Source organism: Eleutherodactylus coqui, chromosome 3, assembly GCF_035609145.1.
Source record: "Eleutherodactylus coqui strain aEleCoq1 chromosome 3, aEleCoq1.hap1, whole genome shotgun sequence".
Classification (NCBI taxonomy): domain Eukaryota; kingdom Metazoa; phylum Chordata; class Amphibia; order Anura; family Eleutherodactylidae; genus Eleutherodactylus; species Eleutherodactylus coqui.
In genome coordinates, this window is record NC_089839.1 from 313,256,194 (window position 1) to 313,274,377 (window position 18,184).

The 18,184-nt window shown below is 47.8% G+C and overlaps 1 protein-coding gene across 5 annotated transcripts in view; it reads left to right on the top strand.

Moving 5' to 3' along the window:
• The window catches only part of PTPRF (protein tyrosine phosphatase receptor type F), a 293,390-nt gene that overhangs the window by 250,819 nt on the left and 24,387 nt on the right, over positions 1-18,184 (top strand). For 3 of the 5 annotated variants that reach the window (XM_066597932.1, XM_066597931.1, XM_066597934.1), the window contains exons 7-16: positions 7,108-7,377; positions 7,466-8,047; positions 8,196-8,329; positions 8,547-8,691; positions 11,501-11,806; positions 13,257-13,450; positions 13,793-13,819; positions 14,738-14,855; positions 15,908-16,486; positions 16,565-16,662. In XM_066597932.1, coding sequence (XP_066454029.1) covers positions 7,108-7,377; positions 7,466-8,047; positions 8,196-8,329; positions 8,547-8,691; positions 11,501-11,806; positions 13,257-13,450; positions 13,793-13,819; positions 14,738-14,855; positions 15,908-16,486; positions 16,565-16,662 — 2,453 coding nt within the window. The remainder of the gene's footprint in view (positions 1-7,107; positions 7,378-7,465; positions 8,048-8,195; positions 8,330-8,546; positions 8,692-11,500; positions 11,807-13,256; positions 13,451-13,792; positions 13,820-14,737; positions 14,856-15,907; positions 16,487-16,564; positions 16,663-18,184) is intronic. The other 2 variants (XM_066597933.1, XM_066597935.1) reach the window with 1 other exon arrangement.

Sequence of the window (18,184 nt, forward strand, 5' to 3'; positions counted from 1 at the left end):
ATGAAAGGCTTCGGGTGAGCTCGATCTACGGAAGAGACCTCGCCCCGCTACGGGGAAAATTATCAAGGACTTTATACAAGTTTTCTGGTGAAAAAAAATCACAGATTGTGGTGCATTACTTTTTTCATGCCGCTCTCACTACTTTTCTATCACATACTGTATGAAGCCCTTGACCTCAATCACATACTGTATGAAGCCCTTGACCTCAATCACATACTGTATGAAGCCCTTGACCTCAATCACATACTGTATGAAGCCCTTGACCTCTATCACATACTGTATGAAGCCCTTGACCTCCTATTACATACTGTATGAAGCCCTTGACCTCTATCACATGCTATATGAAGCCCTTGACCTCATATTACATACTGTATGAAGCCCCTGACCTCATATTGCATACTGCATGAAGCCCTTGACCTCTATCACATACTATATGAAGCCCTTGACCTCATATTACACCCAAACACCTGGCAACGCATTTAGGATATTGATCAGCCAATCAAGAGTCTGCAGGGTCGTTTGTGCTAATGGTTCCCCCAGGAACAGTAAAGGGCAAAGCCTGCCCAAATGTATGGCAGCTTAAAGTAAAGAACTAAGCCTAACACCTCTTGAAAATGTGTCTTCCCGTTCAGCACTTGAGCCCCGTTCACCGCCATGATGAACCTGGAAGAAGCTAGGAACATTCAGATGCACAGGAAATAGTATGTCGCCTCTACCAGGTTCTTCAGGGTTCGGAGCAGTAGACGCCACCAACGCTGACATCGTTCACACCAAACTGACCCTTCGTATGCCTTGTTTCAACATTATCCCATGGCTTGCAAAGAATGGCATAACCGACTAGTTTCAGCCAATCATGCCAGACATTTGTAATTTTTGGTGTCGTCAGCCGAAATTTTCCAACAGGCTGAATCGAATCTTTGCAGACTGTAGTTCATCAAAGCCCCCAAACCAATCTCTGTACATAAATACTGTAGTAGAATCAACCTCCTAAATACAGCACCAGAACCAAACTCCTAACTTAAAGCCTCATCACACACGTATAGCACCAGAACAAGTGCAGAATATAAATATCACTGCAGAACCAAGCTCATAACATAGATGCAGCACCTATATAGCGCAGAGAATAAATACTGTGCCATAACCAAGCTCATAACATAAATGCAGCAGCAGAACTAAGCGATTGTGTTGTGGGGGTGTTGATGGGGTGACGGCAGTGCCTTAGAACATCAGAGGTGAGGAGACGGAGCCAGCAGGACTCGTGTAGCTCCACTAGACGCAGCTGCTTGGAGGAAGATGATGATTTGTCTAGGCGGTACTAGGGAGACAATTCATGTCTATGAATGTTTATGCTGTGATGGTGTCAGACATTGACCTAATCTGCGTTTTGAGGCGTCTGTGAGATGATCCTCCTCTACGAAAGGTAGAAGTTTCAGTGCAGTTTAAACTTTGAAGAGGGCCTTCAGTCTGGGTGAGATCCTATGAAGACGGCCTTCAGTCTGGGTGAGGTCCTATGAAGACGGCCTTCAGTCTGGGTGAGGTCCTATGAAGACGGCCTTCAGTCTGGGTGAGGTCCTATGAAGACGGCCTTCAGCCTGGGTGAGGTCCTATGAAGACGGCCTTCAGCCTGGGTGAGGTCCTATGAAGACGGCCTTCAGCCTGGGTGAGGTCCTATGAAGACGGCCTTCAGCCTGGGTGAGGTCCTATGAAGACGGCCTTCAGCCTGGGTGAGGTCCTATGAAGACGGCCTTCAGCCTGGGTGAGGTCCTATGAAGACGGCCTTCAGCCTGGGTGAGGTCCTATGAAGACGGCCTTCAGCCTGGGTGAGGTCCTATGAAGACGGCCTTCAGCCTGGGTGAGGTCCTATGAAGACGGCCTTCAGCCTGGGTGAGGTCCTATGAAGACGGCCTTCAGCCTGGGTGAGGTCCTATGAAGACGGCCTTCAGCCTGGGTGAGGTCCTATGAAGACGGCCTTCAGCCTGGGTGAGGTCCTATGAAGACGGCCTTCAGCCTGGGTGAGGTCCTATGAAGACGGCCTTCAGCCTGGGTGAGGTCCTATGAAGACGGCCTTCAGCCTGGGTGAGGTCCTATGAAGACGGCCTTCAGCCTGGGTGAGGTCCTATGAAGACGGCCGTCAGCCTGGGTGAGGTCCTATGAAGACGGCCGTCAGCCTGGGTGAGGTCCTATGAAGACGGCCGTCAGCCTGGGTGAGGTCCTACTCGTTGCTTCGATGGGATGAAGCTGATAACTGGCTGGAAAATGATTCGCAATACTGCAATTTAATGGCTGGGAATAAAGATAAATCTGTGCAAGTGATCAGCCGGGCTCTCTTCAGGACCGGCCATGAATCACCACTTTAAAGAGGCTTTCACAGTGAAGGGCAGGACATAAACCTATTTAAAAGTGGTATGTCACCGGCGATGAAGGAACCTTCTATAGGGGTTAAGCTGAAAGAAGAAAGTCAGGAACACATTGTCTATCAAACGAGGCACCGTGGGATTGACTTACAAAATATGTAAAACTCTCGACTTAAACAGTTCTTACATTTCGCCATGCATGAAAGGGAGATAATCAGAGGTGATTGACGGTTTTCTACCTGGCTCAGAAATCTCAGACCTGCTTTGACCAAGCATGCGAGCCCGGCTTATAGCCCTTGATATGAATATCATTTCCATCCGAGAGCTCTAATGTCTCACGAGGATTGTACATTATTCTTTTGTCTTCCATTATCTGTAAAGTACTGTCCTCTAAACTGTCCCACTGAGCTTGGTGCCAACCAAGCACAGCACATCCTCATCCTGTAATAGGTACTTCAGAGTCAATTAACACTTCATATTACTGTAGGTTTCCAACCTCCGCATTGACGCTTTATGGTCGGCTTGTCTCCGATGTTCATTGACAACAACGTTGTTGCATTTTGGCGCTGCCCCCTACATACGAGGGGTGTGACATAAACATCCTGCTTTTAGGCAGCCTGTAGCATTAGAAAGTCTAAAACAGAAAACTGTAAATGGGAAGATGGAACAATACCTCTGCAGCGCCCCCTATTGGAAGACAACATTCCTCGAGTCAATGTCAGACCTTCGGGAGAAAGATCCATAACCAGAGTCTTCTCCAGAAGGAAAAGATGACCGTGTCCAGACAGACTGTTTCGGGGTGTTTGCCCCTCATCAGTGTGCAGTAAGTTTCTAGCTTGACTAGTGAGAGGCCTATAGATGTGGGCCAGGAAGGGTATTGGAGGGGTATTGTTTCATCTTCCCATTTGCATATTTCCCAGAGGAGCATGGGCGGCCTTATAAGTCTCCTCCCACCTTCTAGGTGCTCTCCCTAAGGACAAATAATGGCCATCCATATCCGCATAAAACCGTAAATACCAATTGCACCATCTAGAAAGGTCATCCTCTACCCAGTGGGCTGAATGGGCACATCCCTTGCACCGACAGCCTTGTTTTACCACTCCCTCGCACATCCAGACATGTAATGGCTTGTGCTTTCAATTTCGGCTTTCTCTATAAAAGTATATTGTATTTGCATCAGTAAACAGAGAAACTCACATTTTAAGACTCTAATTGCTTGCCTATTAGATGAAATGCAGAATTGCACTTTCAGCCCCTGTATAATAAATACCATAAGCAGCCACTTCGCATAAAGTCTTTACTACAACTAGCAGTTTGGAGCGGACCCAATAGCTCTCTTTGGCAGAGCTCCCTGCTTCCCTCTCTCCCTTCCTGTGGATTCATCGGAGATGGATGAAAGGTGATGCCACCATCCGTGGTGTTATCAGGATGGCACAGCGCTCATGCCATCTCTGGGGATGGATGGAATGGGATTGTGTAGCCAGTTAATTGACTGAGGTCACCAAAGAGCGCAACGTGAGACGTGCCTGGCAAGTTGGACATCACTGATCATGGGACTGGGAAATGTATCCCATCTTCAGAGCGCTGCGGGCTGTAACTGCACGCTAATGCCTGCTGAATTATTAAATAGTCCTCAGTCTTCCTGCTGCTCTCTGCTTGTCTAACCCTCTCACAACCAGGGAAATTGTGGTCACAGGAGGGACTTTAAGTGCTCGATCACCTTACTGCAGAGTGTAGATCTTCTGTCCCACGGCTCCTCGCTTCCCCGACTCAGCATTTGTTAGATGGCCTCATTCCATGCAAGTATTTTACAAGAAGACTATCGGGTATTAGTGATGTAGGATAGGTCAGACATACAGGGGGGACGGAAAGTCTTCAGACCCTTTGACCATTTAAAAATGTTATGTTGTAGCCTTGTGTCCCCCCGTCATTCTGCACTCAGTACCCCAATAAGTGACAACGAAGAAATCTTTCAATTTTTTTATAAATTAAAAACTACCATTTTCACTTACATAAGTATTCACACCCCTGGACTCAGATTCCAGCCTGCAGTCTTGGCTGTGATGCCACAAGGTTTGCATCCCTGGATTTGGGGTTTTTGCCCTCTGTCAGGTTGGATGGGGGCCATCTGCAGACAGCCATTGTCGGGTCTCTCGAGATGTTCCATTGGGTTCAGGGCTCTGGCCAGGCCACTCAAGAAGATTCAGAGTTGTCCCTCAGCCCCTCCTGTGTTGTCTTAGCTGTGTGTTTAGGGTCATAGTCTTGATGGAAGGTGACCCTTCTGCCCAGTTTGAGATCCCTTGTGCTCTGGATTAGGTTGTCATTATCTTTATACTTCGCTCCATTCAGCTTTCCATCTACCCTGACCGGTCTCCTCTCCCCCAGCATGATGCTCCACTGCCAGGCTTCACTGTATGGATGGTATTGGTCAGGTGATGAGCGGCGCCTGGTTTCCGTCCACCCTGACCAGTCTCCCCTCCCCCAGCATGATGCTCCACAACCAGGCTTTAGTGTAGGCATGGTATTGGGCCGGTGATGAGTGGTGCCTGGTTTCCTTCAGAGAGGAACACTTAGAGTTGAGCCAAAAAGGTCCATCTTGGTGTCATCAGAGAATCTTGTTTCTCGCAGTCTAAGGGTCCTTTTAGGGTCTTTTTGGTAAACTTCAGGCAGCTTTAATGTGTCTTACTGAGGAGGCTTCTCTCTGGTCCCTCCACCATAAAGCCCACATTGGTGGAGGCTGCAGTAAAGGTTGACCACCTGGAAGTTTCTGCCATCTACACACTGGATCTTTAGAGGTCAACCAAAGTGATCGTTGGGTTCTTGGTCATCTCTCTTACAAGACCCTTCTCCCCCTTAGTTTGGTGGGTCGGCGGCTCTAGGAAGAGTCCTAGTTGTTCTTCCATGTAAGTATTATGGGGCCGCTGGACTCTTGGGAACTTTCAGGACAGCAGAAATGTTTTTGCAGCTTCTCCAGATCTGTTCCGCCACACAATCCTGTCTCTGAGCTCTGCAGGCAGTTCTGTCCTCCTCATGGCTTTGTTTTGGCTCTGATATGCATTTTGAGTAGAGATGAGCGAGCGTACGCGTTAAGGGAAATTACTCGAGCGAGTATCGCCATTTTCGAGTACATTCCTGCTTGCCCAAAAAGATTCGGGGAAGAGCGGGGGGAGATCTCTTCCCCCCCCCCCCCCCCCCCCGCTCCCCCATGCTCACTCCCGCAACTCACCTCTCACCCCCGCCGGCCTCCGAATCTTTTTGGACGAGCAGGCATGTACTCGAAAATCGCGATAGTCACTCGAGTAATTTGCCTTAACAACTATGCTCGCTCATCTCTAATTTTGAGTGGTGAGACTTTATATAGATGAAGGGTCTTATGTCCAATCAACTGAATTTACTGCAGGTGACTCCAATCAGGGTATAGAAGCATCTCAGAGATCATCAAGAGAAATGGGAGCCCCAGGGCTACAAGTGTCACGTGTCATACCACAGGGTCTGAATACTCATGTCAGTGCAAAATGGTAGTTTTGTCATCATGAGGTATTAAGTGCAGAATTATAGGGGTGAAAACTTGATTTTTGTCTTTTTTAAGTTGCACAATGCCACGACATAGCACGATGTAAAAAAAAAGTGAGAGGGTCTTAAGACTTTCCAGATCCGCTCTCGGTACAAAGTTAAACAGTGGCTTGATCTTTAGGAGTTCAGGACAACATTGTTGGTGCTCAATAATCTTTGTTCTTCCCATACTACTGCATGCCCCAATGCCTTTCCTAATATTACCAGAGCATGTTGTGTCTCCTCTGAATACTATGGGTTCCCCTCTCCTGTGTCCTCTTCTTCCTGCCTGAAGCATGCTGTCTAAATGTCCACCATCTCTCGCCATCACCTGCTCTGCCAGGCGGCTGGACAACTCCTTTAACTCTGCAAAACTTTGGCCATGGTGGCAAATAGAAGCCACAAGCTGTGAAGATGCCTACAAAGGAAACGAGGAAACACCATCCCGCTCTAACCATTGTCATCTTCATCGGCCTCATCCAGGGAAAGGCTGGCGGAAGCCTCGTTTATCTGCTCTTGCATCCCCATAGAGTGAGGAGATTTGTGTCAAGTCCCGAAGTCAAAGTTTCTTTGAAGTTCTTCTATCTAGGGTTGTGTGGGCTGGATGTTGTCAGAGCAAGTCTTTTACATTCAGCACCCAGGACTGTGTCTTCATGGGTCTGTGCCTTCGATAATTAAATATGTGATGCGTTTCCGTGTTATGAAGTGATATTAAAGCCGATGTTCTGAGCTTCCCTCAGCTTTAATTTATTACTGAAAGATAAACCACATGTATACAATGTGTGGGCCTGATGAGAAGGGCTATTATACTCTATGCCACCCGTAAAACACTGGCAACCACTAATTACTGAAGTTCTCTATTTATGTTAATATATTGGTGGCCCACTCACATGGATTTCCGGTTTTCTTAGTGGCGGGTAATGAATGTTGTATCCCTTTAACAGCCCCTTTAAGCTAAGCCTTTAGAGTTGTTGTTTTTTTTCTCCACTTGGATAAATCATAAACTAAAGCCGAGAAATTGTCTATTACTTGTGAGATCGTAAGTTCTCATTCGTAGAGTTTGCATCACATTATGGCATTGAATGTCTCGTGTTTTGTTGTTCCTTTTTTTGCTGCAGAGGATGAGTATTCAGTTTGCGCACTTCTTGGTAAATTTCCCCTATTGGTTCCTGATCCATAGTTTTTTTTTGGCTCTTTGCAGTCCGGCGTGTGGCACCGCGGTTTTCTATTCCACCCAGTAGCCATGAAGTCATGCCAGGAGGTAGTGTGAACCTAACCTGCGTTGCTGTCGGTGCTCCCATGCCTTACGTGAAGTGGATGGCCGGGCTAGAAGAACTTACCAAAGAGGATGAAATGCCCGTCGGCCGTAATGTTCTTGAGCTGACCAATATTCGAGAATCTGCCAATTACACCTGTGTGGCTATTTCCTCTCTGGGCATGATTGAGGCTGTTGCCCAAATTACTGTGAAAGGTAAACTTGTCTTGTCCTACGGGAAGGGATGATTTCGCATTTAGAGCAATATGGTAGATCAATGTATTTTCTTTTTTAATTCCTACAGCATTGCCAAAGCCGCCCGTAGCCGTCACGGTAACAGAGACAACAGCTACTAGTGTCACCTTGACATGGGATTCTGGGAATCCAGAGCCACTTTCCTATTATGTGATCCAGTATAAACCCAAAGCTTTGGAAGGTTCTTTCCAGGAGGTTGATGGTGTCGCTACAACCCGTTACAGTATCGGCGGGCTCAGCCCTTACTCAGAGTATGAGTTTCGGGTCATTGCTGTTAACAACATTGGCCGTGGACCTCCAAGTGAAGTGGTAGAAGCTCAGACAGGAGAACAGGCTCCTTCAGGTCCTCCTCTGAGAGTCCAGGCCCGCATGCTCAGCGCTAGCACTATGATAGTTCAATGGGATCCTCCCGAAGAAGCCAATGGACAAATAAGAGGGTTCCGAGTGTATTACACTTCAGACCCGCATTTACCATTTAACATGTGGCAAAAGCACAACGTAGTAGACAGTCTATTGACAACCATTGCAGGACTGACCACTGGGATCACTTACAGTATCCGCGTGCTGGCATTTACGTCGGTGGGAGATGGGCCGCCTTCAGATATGGTCCAAGTCAAGACACAGCAGGGAGGTGAGTGTGAAACTGCAAATGTCACTACATGGGTTGGATGGAGATGCGTTCCCATCGCGCTACAGAAGGTTCACGTTCTTGAAGGTTGACGTTGTTGTAGTGTAATGTTTGATCTTTTTGGTTTTCATTTCTTCTGTTTCCATCCCAGTTCCAGCGCAGCCAATTAATTTCCAGGCAGAAGCCGAATCTGACACTAGAATCATGCTAACCTGGCGCTATATACAGCAAGAACGCATCGTCTCGTATGAACTTCTGTACTGGGAAGGGCAGGATGGGCCACAAGTGAGTGACACCTAAAACCACTGATGTTTAATACATAGCCTCTCATGTGGAGCGCAGCACTACATCCCCTTCATGTCATCTTCTGCAACTGGATAGCTCAGATTGTTTTTTTGTACCGACGATGCCATTGATGACTGCAGGCCATCTGCTTCATCCATTAGCAGTTTAGTCTTCTCGTATTGGGTATCACTGATGTCTGTGATATTTTATTTTTCAGCAAAAAGTAACATTCGCCCCATCATCCTTTTACGCTGTTGAGGGTCTGAAGCCGGACACCCAGTATAACTTCCAGCTGGCGGCCAGCTCTTCTATGGGGCTTGGGGTCTATACACCAGTGATCCAGGCCAGGACGGCGCAGTCCAGTAAGTGTTTGACTCTGATTGGTATAGACCAATATATATTTGTGTGCGGGTCACTGGCAGGGCTCTGGATGTTCCTGGTAAGTTGCTGCTGCTGCATGCATGACGTGATTAGGACATTAGCTGCTCTCATCCATTAAGTAGATGGCATAAGTACATACCACCGTTTCCTTACACAATGCCTGTGGCCAGACTACTAGATAGCAGACTGACGGAAGTTGACTGTGATTCTTTGACTGCATGAAACAGCTTTATATATCTATAGACTCGGGACAACCCTTCCTTTATGGAAGCCTAAAGCAAATGATAACATGAGCATGTCAAAAGGCAAGATAATAAGACCTGGACCTGTTGTACATGGGAGAGTGGTTGGCATATTATCAGTTGCTGATAAGTTCAAGAATAGACATAGGAGGGAGTGGACTACACTATGTTGACATAAGTATTGGGACGCACATAGCGGGTGATGAAATTCCATTATATTCACATTTTTCAATCCGGTGTTGGGTCCCTTTGGCCTCAATGACTGCTGTAACCCTCCTAGATCACTTTCCACCAAATTCCTATAGATATGTGGAGGGATTTGCCTCCATTCCTCCAGGAGAGCTTCAGATAGTGATGGGGGGAATGATGGGCATGCAAGGATAAAGCGTTCTAGCTTTTTGCTGGTCAATAAACTCTGCAGACGTTCTGCTCCTCCATACTGCGTGCCGTATGACATGGCGCTTAGTCATGTTGGTGTAGACATGGAGCTGTACCAGAGTATTACCTCAGGGTAGGTGATGCCACACTGTCCGGGATGTCTGTACCCATTGGCGTTGAGGATGACTTCACTATAACCAATGGTCCTTGTCCTTCCCAACAGGACCCCCCCATAACAGAACCTCATCCAAACTTCACTGTTGGGACGATGCAGTCACATAAAAACGGTTGTCAGCTCTACACCTACTCACATCCCACCACCAGAACCCATTGTCGGCTCTTTACCTGGTGACATCCCACCGCCAGACCCCGTTGTCAGCTCTACACCTGGTGACACCCCCCCTCCAGACCCCGTTGTCAGCACTACACCTGGTGACATCCCCCCTTCAGACCCCGTTGTCAGCTCTACACCTGGTGACATCCCCCCACCAGACCCCGTTGTCAGCTCTACACCTGGTGACATCCCCCCTCCAGACCCCGTTGTCAGCACTACACCTGGTGACATCCCCCCTTCAGACCCCGTTGTCAGCTCTACACCTGGTGACATCCCCCCTTCAGACCCCGTTGTCAGCTCTACACCTGGTGACATCCCACCACCAGACCCCGTTGTCAGCTCTACACCTGGTGACATCCCCCCACCAGACCCCGTTGTCAGCTCTACACCTGGTGACATCCCCCCACCAGACCCCGTTGTCAGCTCTACACCTGGTGACATTCCCCCACCAGACCCCGTTGTCAGCACTACACCTGGTGACACCCCCCTCCAGACCCCGTTGTCAGCTCTACACCTGGTGACATCCCCCCTCCAGACCCCGTTGTCAGCTCTACACCTGGTGACATCCCCCCTTCAGACCCCATTGTCAGCTCTACACCTGGGGGCATCTGATGGTTTCTGTACTGGGGTCTCCTGTGTGATCCTCTCCTTCATACTTAATGCTCACATATCACCTGACCGCACCGGACTGCTGGGGGGGGCTAACACTTTTGTCAACGTAGTGTATCTGGATCTGCACTAGAAATTTAGAACCACATCTACATAACAAAATGGGAGGATTATAAGAAGGAAAAGACAGAAGGTAACAAAAGGAGACCCGTCTGGTATGGGATGCAGGGTGGTATCACTGTGGATATTACTACTAAGCAGCACCATTAGTCACTTCCATGTGAGCCAAATGTTCCCATAAACTGGTTGGTAATTTCTGGGCTTGATGCAAAAAGTAGCAGTAAAGTTTCTGTGAAGTAAGACCGTCACCTGTGTAGCATCCAGTAGAGGCGAGTAGTGTTCTACATGCATAAAGCTGAGGGGCAGCCGATGCCCGGACCGGGAGCTGGTTGGCAGACATGCCGCAACGCTTCACTACTTTTTGTGATAGCTCAGGTTTCGGCGAGTATACTCCGTCTTAGAGCGACAATTAAGAATTTGGTGAATGTGCATTAAATTTGCTACTTTTTTTGCTGATTTTGCAAGTTGTGAGTTGGGCGACGCTCCTCTGAGGCTGATGTGTGGCACAACCCGCACCGAGGAGGCTGGGCAATTTCAGATTTTATTTTCGTTTTTCCATATCATGTCGATACCTTTCCTGCTGCATTTTGTGTTTTGTTCCTCATTTAACTGTTATCAAATAGCATCAGTAGTGTTCTGCTGTTCTGGCCGGTCGCGGTGGAGAACAGCTGACGGCTCATTGATGGGATTATTTCCTGCCGCGGAACACCGATATTGGTGATCCAAAAAGATGCGTTTCTAAAAGCTGTGGCGCGGTTGACGTTGCGGCTCTTTGTGACCATTTTAATCAAATTGAATTAATATTTCCTAAAAATTCTGGCTCAAAGTTTCAGAAATGTGTGAGGGGGTTCAGCTGCTGCGGAACATGACATCTCAGTCCCGGCCCTTAGTGATCTGTAGAACTGCAAGGTGATCCTAGAGCTTGCAGATTCTCTTCCATCCGACATGCAGGAGATTTGGTTTCTTCCGTATGAGCCACGACACACTCAGGTTGCTGTTGCAGTGATCTGAGGGTGGACAGCGCAGGGCTATTTGGTAACAGTATTGCAGACCATTTTATTTTGCATCCGCCTTCCCCTTGCCTGCATATTTTTTTTTCATCCTCAGCACCATCTGCCCCGCCACAGGAAGTGGAGTGCACCAGCCTTAGCTCCACCTCCATCCGGGTAAGTTGGGTAGCTCCACCCGTCTCCAGCCGCAATGGAGCTTTAACCCGCTACTCTCTGGCCTATCAAGCGGTGGCTGGGGAGGACACATCCCGGCATGTTGTGGACAATATCCCAGCAGACTTCTCCAGCTGGGAGATCAAGGATCTGGAGAAATGGACAGAGTACAGAGTGTGGGTGCGAGCTCATACAGACGTGGGGGCTGGGCCTGAGAGCCCCCCAGTCATTGTGCGGACAGATGAGGATGGTAAGTGTCCAGGACTGCTCTCACCTATCTGCACAATGGGCCGACTCTTTCACCTGCTCTTCTTCTTGCTCCTGAGGCACCGTGGGGGTGGATGGGGCTCACAGAACGGCTTCTGCACCTCTAATCTTCTTTTACTCTGTCTCTTCCAGCAATGTTTGAAGTGACGTCAACATAAATTCTGCTTTGTCCTTTCCATCTACATATCCCCCATCTCTCCCGCAGATACGGAGGGGCCGCTGTTAGTCCCTCTGTCGATACATTTTTATTTATTCATGGTGCTGTAAATCCAATCCAAAAAGCAATCTGAATTCCAAGTCTCGGTGAAAACCTGTATTTAAGGCCCCGTGCACATAGGAGCCACTTGACTGGAGATATTAATTTATACACTCTGGAAGGTTAATTCAGCGGAACGACCCCTGGGATTAACAGCTGACAAATGAATTAGACGCCGCTCAAGGGCAGCGGGTTCTGCTGGGCTCATGCGGCCCCGTTGCCTCCATAATCCGGAATGCTCTGTTCCCTTCTGCAAACCTGTGAGATTTGTTGCTTCTCCTCGAACAATGCTGGACAGTTTTCCGCGTCTTCTCTGTAGTCTAGAACGTTCTGCCGCCTGTTCTGTGCTTCACCTCTCTATTCACTTTCCTGAAGAGGTTCTCCACCAAAATGTATTTTTGTGTTTAGCGCGGTGATACGCGATTGAGATGAGCCTCTTGTGCCGTCCCTGTCCGTAATTGACTGACAATTGTACCTTGCACTGAGTTGCTAAGGAGCTGCCTGACATCACTATGGAGAAGGCTGTGCTTGTCACAATGTAACAACTACACTGTCAGATGTTTCAGCTGCTCAGCTCAGTGCTAGATTACGCTCACCATTGTCAGTCGCCATCTCGGGCTGCGCTATTATTTATTAAAGGGTTTGTACCAGAATTACAAGTTATTTCCCATCCAGAGGATTTCCACAGGATTGAGCATAACTTGCTGATCATTGGGGGTCTCACTCCTGAGACCCCTTTCAGTGTCAGGATTGGGGGTCCCATGTCCCCCGTCCTCCTCACTGCAGAAGTACTGAATAGAGTGCTGGTTACGCAAGCGCACCATTCACTTTCACTACCAGACCGCGACCCACGCAGGTATTTCCGTCGGCCCCATTGAAATGAATAGGGCGCTGATCGTGCATGTGTGGCCAGCGCTCCCTTTATACTGACGTGGGGGAAGAAGTGACAGGTGCACCAGGACATGAGAGTCCTGTTCTTGAGATCGGCGGGGTTTCATAAGTGAGACACCCACAGATCAGCAAGTTATCCCCTATCCTGTGGAGATCCTGTGGACGGGGGAGAACTTGTAATTTCAGTACAACCCCTTTAATCGGCTTTTTCTAGAATATAAATGGCGCTGGAGAGCTTCTCTCGAGTGCCGGCCTCATCTGTACCTCGTTTTCTGTCTTGCTCCAGTGCCCAGCGCTCCACCAAGGAAGGTTGAAGTCGACTCTGTGAATTCCACAACTGTACGAGTCACCTGGAAATCTCCCCTCCCCACAAAGCAAAATGGCCAGATACGGGGCTACCAGGTGACTTATGTGCGCTTGGAAGGCGGAGAACCTCGGGGAAACCCTGTTATTAAGGACGTCATGTTGGCAGAAGCTCAGGTAACGGTGAACACTGTGATACCATTCATATAACGCCTCAATGATTTTCATCCAGACGTTGTTGAGATTTAGACATAAAAAGTTGGATCTTCACTGGTTTCATCTTCTTCCCGACCGACTAATCCAGTCGGAATTACAGCTCTGGTCCAGAGTGATCTGCAGTGTGAAGCGAATCCCTCCTTGTAGTCCTAATAGCCATAGATTCTCTCCATACTTATGACCCCACCGCCATGAGTATCTGCTATGTTCCCCTTCGTATGTCTCATTCCATCGTAGCATCTCTACTGTTGTGACCCTTTTCCTGTAATCTCCATTTACCCCTCTTCTCTCTGTTCCTACCAGTGGAGACCAGAGGAGTCTGCCGACTACGTGAGTATAGCGTTTGGCATCTGTGGGCAGATTGCGTGATCGCACTGTGTCTGCAGAGAACGGGGGGCTGTCACAGAGCTGTCACTAGCTTAGTGCTCTATACTGCGCTGCCATGACTGCAGTGCCTATGGCCACCTCTAGAATACAAGCTCCTCCTGCATCATCGTACGCGATGTAAGGGGAAAGAGTGGTAATAAAAGAGTAATTATAAAATATACTTTCTGGAAGGCCTTGTGGTCGCTTTATGGTGCTTTTGCATACCAAATAGTCGTAAAGGTAGGATGGCGCTGCCAAACTCCAGTGGCTGCAGCTCATGTGCACCCACCCTGTAGTAGGCATTTATCGTAAGGCTTTGTGACCGCCCCGCGTTCTTGTTCTGTAATCATCGGCTCAATGATGGGACTCTACAATCTATAACCTCTGCTCTTCCTGTGCTTCCAAGCTTGGAGAGAGGCACAGTTCTTGCATGGAGATGAGGGTCGGGGGGACCTCAGGACTGATCGGTTCAAACAATCAGCGTTTCTTCGCCTTTGGTTTGGTTGTGATTTCAGTGCATAATCATGGGGCGGAATGAGCATCACTTCTGTGTAAATTGCATCTGTTTTTCTGTTGTATTCTTCCATTACATCAAGATCCGATTCAGATTTTGCACCGGCGACATCTGTGATGATCACTCCTGCGTTGTGGGGCACTAGCAGAACTGTTAAGATCTTCATTGATAATTACCCTAAAATCCTCAGGAACATTGTTGCTCTCGGTGATGTGCGGCACAGCGTGGCCACCGATCCCCTGAGCAAGTTCCTAACCTCTGAAAGCGCTGTTACAACAGTGTTATGTGGTCCTGCAGTGCCCCCTCCTGTCTAAACCTGGTACTGCAGCAACACTTTGGCTTTTATCATTTTCTTCCTCTTATTTTAGGAGGCCCTGATCACCGGGCTGTCTCCAGAAACCACATATTCCATCACTGTAGCTGCATACACCACAAAAGGCGATGGAGCTAGGAGCAAACCCAGAGTTGTCACCACTACAGGAGCCTGTAAGTACCACCAACAGGTCTGCGTATGAAGTAGTTCAAGCTTCCGCACTATATGGTTTATGCCAGCCGTATTTTTGGGAGGGTTTATTTTCGTTGTAGCTCAATGAATAAGTATTCGCCATAGAATAACAATCTCTCGCCATCGTTCTTTTCTTGTATTTTACCATAAAAAGACACTTCCAGGGTGATTGAGTCGGGTGCGAGGAGGCATCCGATCAGATAAAAAGTTCATTCCTAGCATCCTATAAGAAAAACAGATTGTTGAGGGTTGGCAGTGAGCCACCGGCTACTGTAGCACCGGTGACCGGCCTCGTTGGAAGTCGCTCCGATCCCTGGATCTTCCCGTCTGATGTGGATTCACACTGAAACTGATCCGCGGAAAACTTGTCACGTGACTTTATGCCGCACTCCGAGGTCACGGGGAGAATTACCATACAAGGGGCGCCAATCATGAGAGGGCCGGGGGGTGTAATAAAGAGGCCGGTCACTGTATATCCCATAGGCTGACTATTGAGCCGTTGTTCAAAGCTGGAAGTTTAATTTGCCAAATCCAATCTGTCTTTTTGTTAGAGAGAAAAATTACATTATTTAGCCATAATTCTGCATATTCTTTTCATTGCTAGAAGATTCCGTGGGATAAGAAAATGTATATCAAACAAACAGGACTTAATTTCTAGACAGAATGAGGCCTCGTCTAATGATGAGACTTAGTGATCTTATGTTGCTGGGGTTACCGAGCTGATAACCTGTATCTGCTTACTGCTTTCACAACTCTGCTGCCTATAGCATCTGGCAGACTGATATACCCCTAGCAGCTCAGGGGAGTTCTTCTAATACTTGGCCTTATGTGAGGGTACATGAGACCACCAACCCATACAGACAATGAACCAGCAGGAGTTGCAGTGAGATTTGAGACCCTGAAAGCAGCAGATTTGTGGCTGCAGCTGGAATAAATAAGTGATATAATGCAGCAATACATTGGCTGCAATACTGGAACCACAGGGTTAAACATGTCGGCTTTACTGGTAACCATACATCTATGTCTGTTTCAGTACCCGGCAAGCCGAGCATAGGAATTAGTACAACCACTCAGAACACAGCACTAGTCCAGTGGCATCCGCCTAGGGAGGTGATGGGAGAGCTGCTGGGATACCGCCTGCAGTATAAACGTGCGGACGAGGAGAGATTTATCACCATGGACTTTGGGAAGAACGAGCATCACTACACGCTGACCAAGCTGCACAAGGGGGCCACCTACATCTTCAAACTGTCTGCCAAGAACCGGGCTGGTTTTGGAGAGGAGGCTGAAAAGGAGATCTCTACTCCTGAGGATGTTCCCAGCGGCTTTCCACAAAACTTGCAAGTGGTTGGCCTGACCACGTCCACAACCGAACTGTCCTGGGAGCCTCCAGTACTTTCAGAACGTAACGGAAAGATCACCAACTACACAGTGGTTTACCGTGACATCAATAGCCCACAGGAGCTGGTCAACATCACGCGAGACACTCAGATTACACTCATCAATCTCAAACCAGACACCACCTATGATATTAAAGTCCGGGCGAGGACAAACAAGGGACTTGGGCCTCTGAGCCCCAGCATACAATCCCGCACCATGCCCGTGGACCAAGGTAAGGCTCGCGAAGAGCAGTAACAAGTGCAAATGCCTTTCCAGAGAGATAACGAAGTGTTTTCTCCTCTCCTTGCAGTATTTGCTAAGAACTTCAGAGTGAATGCTGTGATGAAAACCTCCGTCTTGCTGAGCTGGGAAGTTCCTGACTCCTACAAATCAGCTGTGCCTTTTAAGGTCCGTATCCTAAAATAAGGAGCCACCAACGCTTCTCTGTAGTGTCTTGAGGCGGCTGCAGAGAACTGGATTATGTTCAGCAGGGAAGGTGTGATATTTAGCGTGCAGATAGGTGGTGTGATGATTGTCCATGTTCTACACAAAGCTGATACTCCTTCCGCCTTTGTTCTCTGTTGGCCTGACGACTGGTTGCTGAGAACTTGCTGCCTGACACTGACATTGATAAGATTGTGGCTGACAGGCAGCGTTCCCCTAGTAACCCAGGCAAGGCTCACAGAGGGGAAAAATCAGCAGCTTTGCAGCAGTCACACCAAGTGAGTCTCCGTCTGTGGCCTTATTTTTTTTTTCCTGATGATGTAGGTAGAAAGTTAATGTTTTTTAATAAGTCGGGCCGCTGTGTAAAATGTAAATAAATGTGAAGAGAAAAAGAAAGAAGTGGTTTGAATCTCATCTAACCATATTTTATCCACAATATAAAACAGAACACAAATCAGAGGGGGAAGGGAGATATTGTTCCATCTCGCCTAAAAACAACAAAGAACTGATTGATGGCAGCAACACATCTCACAAACGTTGGGCCATGGTGATTTAGTGAATCCCGCACTGAGCAGTGGGTTAGACCCGATGACCCCGGAGATCCCTTCCAACTCTACCAGTCTAGGATTCTAGGGTCATGTCTACCATTATGTATCCTCTCATCTTTTTTTTTTACAATAGTCTGTAAATGTCTGGGAAGTAAGGAGACCAATTGCTGGTGTGATGGATGCGGTATGCGGTTTAGCATTGTCTTGCTGATACACGTCCTTCATTGAAAGAGACATTGTCTGGATGGGGCAGATGTTGCTCTACAACCTTTCTATACTGTCAGCATTGATGGTGCCTCTCAGGATGTGTAAGCTGCCCATGCCATAGGCACTAATGCAACCCCATACCATCAGAAATGAATGCAGGACTGTGTGCCGATAACAAACTGGATGGTTCCTCTCCTCTTGAGTCAGCCGGACACGGCGTCTGTGGGTTCCAAAAGGAATTTCACATTCTGATTCATCTGACCACAGAACGGTTTTCCATTTTGCCTCAGTCCATTATAAATGAGCTTTGGCCCATAGAAGACGCCGGCGTTTCTGGATTGTGTTGATATAAGGCTTCTTCTTTGCATCATACAGCTGTATTTCGTTAGTACCACTTACTTTTCCAGCCTTTTGTTCCCCTTGGCCCAACTTTTGTGAGATGTGTTGCTGCCATCAATTTGTAAAGGAGTTAATTTTTAAAAGAAAATAGAACAATGTCCCCCCCCCCCCACCATCTGATATGTGTTCAATTGGGAATAAAGTATGATCATATGAGATCTCCAAATCATTACATTTTTTTCCTTTACATTTTATACAGCGGCCCGACGTTTTTGGAATTGGAGTTGTATAATTGTGGTTGAATACGATCCGCCGGACTAGTTACATATGAGTTGTGTTTTGCAGGATGGTTCCTATTCTGCACCACAAAGTCATTAATATACAACCTTCTC